The sequence below is a fragment of the Venturia canescens genome, chromosome 3 (assembly GCF_019457755.1).
Source record: "Venturia canescens isolate UGA chromosome 3, ASM1945775v1, whole genome shotgun sequence".
Taxonomy (NCBI): domain Eukaryota; kingdom Metazoa; phylum Arthropoda; class Insecta; order Hymenoptera; family Ichneumonidae; genus Venturia; species Venturia canescens.
The window spans coordinates 13,681,239-13,688,969 of record NC_057423.1 but is presented as its reverse complement, the minus strand read 5'-3'; the positions used below and the strand labels follow the sequence as shown (position 1 = coordinate 13,688,969).

At 37.3% G+C, this 7,731-nt stretch overlaps 1 protein-coding gene across 1 annotated transcript; it reads left to right on the top strand.

Annotated features, from left to right (window-relative positions):
- Positions 1-1,264: 1,264 nt before the first annotated feature.
- Positions 1,265-3,968, top strand: sotv (exostosin glycosyltransferase sotv). The gene is made up of 2 exons (XM_043413893.1): positions 1,265-1,425; positions 1,511-3,968. The coding sequence occupies exon 2, from the start codon at positions 1,575-1,577 to the stop codon at positions 3,735-3,737; it is 2,163 nt and encodes a 720-aa protein (XP_043269828.1). The 5' UTR covers positions 1,265-1,425; positions 1,511-1,574; the 3' UTR covers positions 3,738-3,968.
- Positions 3,969-7,731: the final 3,763 nt, after the last annotated feature.

Here is a 7,731-nt window from a genome sequence, read left to right as displayed (position 1 = left end):
GTTTTTTGTTAGAATAATATTTTTTCAATTTCTTCGTCCTCAACCGTCTCGATATCAATTTTTACAGATATAGCGAATAGTTCTTGAGATTTCTTGACTATTGAAATTTTTTTTTCACCAACTTTTTTGTGTAGTCTTGAAGAGCAGCAGTGCTTAACGTCAGTGCCAAGATCTGCGGTTTCGTATAATTCGGTTAAAAATTAAAAAAAAACAATTCTTCGAGTGAGCCATTGATAAAACTCGTTGATTTGACTGCAATTGATATAGCACAAGCAATAAGTACTATATATATCGTCAGAGTTTAGCTTTTTCTAAATTCTTAGTAAAAAATTTGTTTCTCCAAGTTGTGTAGCATACATTTTAATTTTGTCCAGGAACACGTTTTTATTTTTAATTGTACGACAATACATTTGTCGTCCTTCGGGTTTGATGATAATTTTTTTGCATGTGAAAAAAAAAGCATGTGTTATGGCAAAGCTTTTGATACTTGGACTGCAATCGATTGCATCTTCTGCAATAAATTTGTGAATGGTGTGTTATATATTATAATGAAAAGGTTTTGTATAATTTCGGAAAAATCTTAAATTACTTCAATATGTCTTGACCGTCGAGGTGAAAATTTGAAAAAAGCTGTTTCGTATAATTCTATTTTTTCGCGTGTCAAGAGAATCTATTTTACGGGATCACCCGCGTGACAGCCAGATTTTTTGAGGTCTCGCGATTTTTTACGGCGTCGAGAAAAAACATAGACTTTTGAAATTTCAAAGGTTTATTATGGTATATTTAACTCTATGATAGAATTTTTTATAATTCTGATATCTCGGGTTAATTAGGTTCTCAGACGATATGATCATTTTATAGAACAATTGCTTTTCCGAGTTTATTATCCAATTATCTATCGAGAAAATTTCGGTACCCTATCGAATCGAGAAAAAAAAACCTTTCCAAATAACGATCTTTGAATTTTTCTCACTTAGTTCTCATTTTTTCATTTTTCGATAATGAAAATGATAATAATTAATCGATCAATCAATGATAATAATTTAGTAATTCTGGACTAAGTAAGTTTTGCCGCTCGCTTGAAAAATAATCGAACGAGTTAAATAAAAACAAACTGGTAAAAATTTCGTGACATTCTCCTCTATTTTTCTATTTGTTATATTATCCGGGCAAATCCTTTTTCCTTTTTATTTGTAGAAAGAAAATTGAGCAAGGTTAAAAAGCATGTTATGTCACATGGCAGAATATGCTATATGGACCGTTGGAACACCACCAGTCGGCGGTCGGTCGACGATGATGATCACGAACATAGTCAAACGTCAAACTAACCTCATTCGTCGGAAGATTAATAATGCTAACGTGAAACAAAAGGATAAAAACTGTAAGCATTAATGCTCGCACTGAATTAAAATGATCATCGACACGGTAAGATCATATTGAACAGTGATAATAATACAAGTTTCATTATAGTATTGGAATTTCAACTATTTTGTGAAATGTCGTTCATTAGAAACAACGACGTCTACGTTGCTAAAACCTGCAGCCCTAGGTGAATTGAAACAAAAATATCCACCATGGATCATAAAGGAATTGGTGATCATTCTTATTATCAAGAAGAAACGACAATTTTTTTCCCAAGACTCGTGCGGAAATCGAATGATGGGTATCGACGTACTTGGATCATAATTTCAAGTGCGTTACTCTTGACGTTCATCATTTTCACGGGTAAATTCTTAAGAATCGGCGATTCCGGTGAAAATAAAGTGTACGACTCGTTAGTTTTGGACGATGTGAGTGCATTGCCAACCAAAATTCTAGATGTCGATCTTCCAAAAGCATCTAACACAAACACTTCTTGCTCGTTCTTTGACTGCTTTAATGTTTATAAATGCGGTTCTCGTGGAAACAAGTTGCAGGTTTATGTTTATCCGCTAAGAACATTTTTGGATTCCTCAGGAAAGTCTGTTGCAGGACAAATGTCGAGACAGTTTTATGAGATTTTGCATGCGATTGTTTCCAGCAAATTTTACACATCGAATCCTCTGGAAGCTTGTATATTTGTTCCTTCAATCGATATGCTCAATCAAAACAAGCTGAAGCTGCATCAAGTGTCGCAGGCCCTGAATAGTCTTGAATTTTGGAATAACGGTGAAAATCACTTGATCTTCAACATGATTCCTGGAAGCGTTCCGGAATATCATACCGTCATCGAAGCATCCCTTGGCAAAGCAATGATCGCAGGAGCTGGATCTTCTTCACTGACGCACAGAACTGGATTCGACATAAGTATACCAGTTTATAGCTCTCTGATGATGGATTCAAGAAAAAGCACATTCCACTCTCGGACATGGTTGGTCGTATTGTCACAAATAAATATCAACGAGGCATTCGAGCACGATTTCATAGAACTTCAAGCAACCCATCCGAACGATGTTCTATTAGTCGGGCCCTGTCTCCAGTACAACCCAATGAATAATAGTATTCGCTGTTCCGGGCAGAACGTTTACAAATACACAGATATATTGCAATCGGCAACATTTTGTTTAGTTGTGCGCGGAGCTCGACTGGGTCAAAGTATTCTATTGGAAGCAATGGCTGCTGGCTGTATCCCGGTGGTAATTGCAGATTCTCTTGTGATGCCATTTTCCGGCTTCATCGATTGGGTGCGAGCAGCAGTGTTCATTCCGGAAACTCAGATTCTAACAATAGTGCAGACACTCAAGAAAATATCACAGAAACGAGTGATAGAAATGCAAAAAAACTGTTTATGGCTGTGGGAGAAATACTTTCGATCGATGGAGAAAATTACAATGATGACGCTTGAGGTCATAGAGGATCGAGTGTTTCCACATCTTTCGAGGGATTATACTTATTGGAATCCGCAGCTTGAATCCAATCATATATCACCGCTTTTTGTGCCTGTTACTGCTCCGAAGATCCGTGGTTTTACCGCTGTTATTTTGACATACGACAGACTGGATTTGCTCTTTTCTCTCATCGGCCAATTAGCCAAAGTACCGAGTTTGTCCAAAATTCTAATAATTTGGAATAATCAACACAAAGATCCGCCCCATCCCTCCAAGTGGCCAAAGGTCACGAAGCCTCTGAAAGTTATCCAGACGAAGGAAAACAAGCTGTCAAACCGATTTTACCCGTACGATGAAATCGAAACGGAAGCTATTTTGTCTTTGGACGACGACATCGTCATGTTGACCGTCGATGAACTCGAATTCGCTTACGAAGTTTGGAGAGAATTTCCAGACCGAATAGTTGGCTTCCCGTCGCGCACTCATACTTTGGATAACAAAACTAATTACTGGAAGTATGAGAGCGAATGGACGAATCGAATATCCATGGTTCTTACCGGAGCTGCCTTTCATCATAAATTTTGGACGTACATGTACACGACCGCAATGCCTGGTGACATAAAATCGTGGGTCGACGACCACATGAATTGCGAAGATATAGCTATGAATTTTTTGATCGCTAATATTACAGGAAAAGCTCCGATAAAGGTGACTCCGAAGAAAAAATTCCGTTGTCCGGAATGTACCAATACTGAGATGCTTTCAGCGGATTTAACGCACATGGTGGAGCGCACGCAGTGTATCAATCGCTTTTCTGACATTTATGGCACTATGCCGCTGCGATCAGTCGAATTCCGTGCAGATCCGGTACTCTTCAAGGATCACTTTCCTGACAAACTTAAAAGATTCAAGGAAATAGGGAGTCTTTAAACTGTTTTTTCGTATTATTGGGTCTAAATAATTTCAGGTTTATGTTCACCAAATTGGCTCGGTTTTTCGTTTCACCTCAGTCGATCTCGATGTAATTCGAGGATTTTTAACCCTAGAACGCATGACTGGGGTGGGGTGTGAGCACACCCCACGCGAACTTCAAACTACGCTCCCGTCCTAACAAGCGACATTATCGACTGATTATCGACGGATTTTTTTATATATAAATTCAATTGAAATTAGTTTTATCGTACATCATTCTTTTCGTTATAAAAAAACGAAGAAAATGGTGTAGGATAAAGTCAGTTTAGCATCGTAGGACTGGATTTATAAGCAGAAAAAGAGTGGGGTGTGTTCAAACCCCGGTCATGAGGTTGAGGGTATGAAAAAAGGCAAATGAGGTGTAGGGTTAATACAACGTAAATCTGCAACTGTTTTCACGAACATTCATATTGTTGTTGAGGTTTTTCCACAGATTCGTACAACTCCGTACGAAAAATGTATATTGTAGAGTAATTTTAAACAAGAAATTTATCATATTTATTGAAAATTTGAACAAACGATATCACAATTGTTAATTTTTTTATACGTTCTATCACACGCATGAATCTGAAAAATTAGTCAGATACACAAATTTGTCTATGTCAACGTGTCTGTAATGAATTGTATGTATATAAAAATGATCAGGAGAATAAACTGTGTACACAGTATTCTGTATATCCACTGGGTGGATAATCAGAGCAAAATAAAAAAAAAAATTTGGTTACTGTAAAAAAAAGGTTTGGTAAAAAAAAAATGCAGTTTGGAAAATCAAAATTTCTTCTTTTTCCAACTTTTCTGCCTTTTTTCTTTTCCTTTCTTTACAAAGCTTTTTTTTTGAATTTTTCAAAGTATTCCTTTTTTTCCTGATCTGAAAAAATATAACAAACTGCAAGAACGAAGAAGAAATAATTTCCACAATTTTTCAAGTACGAGAAAAATATTTGAAATACGGTTTAGCGTTGGTTCGGAGAAGCTCAGAAATTTCAGGAAAAGCAAAATTGGATTTCCCTGGTGTTTGAAAGTAAGCAATAGGTGAAAAGCTTTTCAAACTTCTAGAAGTAGGATATTTTCTTCTTGCTCCGGTTCCCCTATATTTTCTTGCAGAAAAAAAATTTTTTAAGGTTCTTCTCGGGTGTTTGCTGCTCTTATCGGCTCTCAATAGCCTTCATAAGGGATGAAATAGCCTCAAACGTCAATCAATCAAAATGGAACCAACTGCGAAATATTATTTGCGTCGGATAAGCAATATTCCAGCTCTCCATAGACCCAAACTTTTGATTCGTGTGACTCATGCGATAAGGGGCTCCTGCGATAACTGTGATGAACAATGATCCACACGTGCAGTTAAATTATTTATTTTAAATAATATTCAAGGCCGTATTATCGTACAAAATTGAGTATTCAAATGCAAAGAAGTTGGACTTTTCACTAGATTGAAATATTCGTAGAAAAGATAAGTCATGAAGAAATAATTCGGATTTCTTTTAATCTACGGTGTACGTTCCAGGAAATCAAAATATGTTATTGTTCGAATAGAAATTTTTGCTTCGGTTTATTCTTGACTCGACGATTATCCAGTTTTCGTGGGTTAGTTGCATCAGCCTTGTGACCAGGGCACAGTCGACGGATTAATTATAAGACACCGAGCCAACCACCAAATTCATTCAAAAATTCTTGAGCGATTTCGTACGACGATAAAGGGAGGAAAGATTGTAGAAGAAGAGCTTTCTGCAGAAAAAAAAACCGATCAGGATTTTCATCATTCAGATACGTATACGAAAAACCGTACGAAGTGACGCATCCTAAAATCGAATAAATAAGAGAATAACAATCGATCTTAGAGCACATAACTGATTTTGTTAAATATCTAAATGGTAATTTATATTAATTTATCATTAAGTTCAGAAACCACTATTTAGAATGTCTTTGACTGCTGATAATTACAAAGTAATATACTTGCGTCTATTATGGCCAGCCATATATCATCCGAATCCAGAAATCGTAAGACTTGCAGCAACATTTAAAAATGAAGAATTTTCTGTTTGGGTCAAACCTACAAAACCGTTTAACCGTAGAGCGAAAATAAGTTGGCACGGTTTGAAAGCTGAGAACGGCGAGTTGTTTCTCTGGGATCAAATGCTCGAGACTACTGTTGACTTGAAAACGGCTTTAACGAGGTTTTATAAATTTGTCACATCATCACCGGGGCCAGTTTTACTTGTTACTCACTCTTCAGGAATCGAGTTAATGCTCCTTTCCAAAGCTATCCGCAAAATTAAGATGGCGGATAAGTTTGAGGGTGTTATTCAGCGTGTTGTGGATACTGTGCCGATATTTGAGAAAAGGTTTCCAACTCTGAAAGGCGGAAGTCAACTCACGTTAAAAGCTTTAATCTTCTATCTGCAAAAAAAACAATTTAAAGAGTCAGTCTTGGATATATCATATGAGTTGAGATGGCTAATACGGCTCGTAACCGAAAACGACGTATCAACTTCTGAGTTGATTGAGAATAGCGAATCTTTTAAAGAAATTTTACTGAGGCCTTCGAATTATTTACCATTCTTCTATAATCCACTTTATATGCAAGACTTGTGTATAATAATAGATTATTACACGGTAAGAAACGTAGAAAAAACAGGAATTTCAATTTCGAAATTGAAAGAGTTATCTCAAGAAGATGATCCGATGGTACTCCATGAATACGTTAACAAACAGAATTTTGAGAAAACCGGTCGAAGGGTTTGTCTCCGTACAACACAAAAAATATTTGATTTTTTGAAAAAACGACGTGCCCATGACTACGGAGATCATTCAGTCAACACAGCGCAGGAAGGAGTTGTTGATGAACCGGGTTCTTCAACAGCGGCACACAAAGAACAACACGCCGATTATTCGTTGCTCGGAAGACAGAATGAACTTATCGATGATCCGGACTCAATTATGGAAGTACTAGGAATACCAAACGACAGCGATCATTCCTGCGCCAGACAGAAAGCACATGGCATAAATTTGTATTCAGAAGCAGCCAACGATTATCCATTCCCCAACCAATATGACGAACTTACCAATGAACTGAATTGGAACATAGAAAGACAGGAAGCATCATATAACAACGATAACTCATTGATCAGACAACCGCAAGAAAGTGTCGATGATGTCGACTTCATTATGGAAGAAGCGGAAGCACCATACCCCAGCGGTCGTTTACTCACAACACATGAAGAAAACAGAAACGCTGAAGTCCCATTATTTAACAAAGAACAGAAAGCACAATACAACGCCGACGATTCATTCGTCGAAGATCAGGAAAAACCTATCGATATTATGGACTTATTGAGAGAAGAACAAGGAGTAGGATTCGACGGCAATTATCCATTGAACCCTGGGCAAGAAGGAGCTGCCCGTGCCATTGATGTTTACCCAGAAGGACAACAAGTATCTAATAATTATCTATTACCCAACCAATATGACGAACTTAACAATGAACTGAATTGGTACATAGAAAGACAGGAAGCATCATATAACAACGATAACTCATTGACCAGACAACTGCAAGAGGGTTTCGATGATGTCGACTTCATTATGGAAGAAGCGGAAGCACCATACCCCAGCGGTCGTTTACTCACAACACATGAAGAAAACAGAAACGCTGAAGTCCCATTATTTAACAAAGAACAGAAAGCACAATACAACGCCGACGATTCATTCGTCGAAGATCAGGAAAAACCTATCGATATTATGGACTTATTGAGAGAAGAACAAGGAGTAGGATTCGACGGCAATTATCCATTGAACCCTGGGCAAGAAGGAGCTGCCCGTGCCATTGATGTTTACCCAGAAGGACAACAAGTATCTAATAATTATCTATTACCCAACCAATATGACGAACTTAACAATGAACTGAATTGGTACATAGAAAGACAGGAAGCATCATATAACAACGATAACTCAT

Excerpts from the sequence above, each read along its gene's own strand:
- sotv (XM_043413893.1), top strand. The coding sequence starts at position 1,575 with ATGGATCATAAAGGAATTGGTGATCATTCTTATTATCAAGAAGAAACG.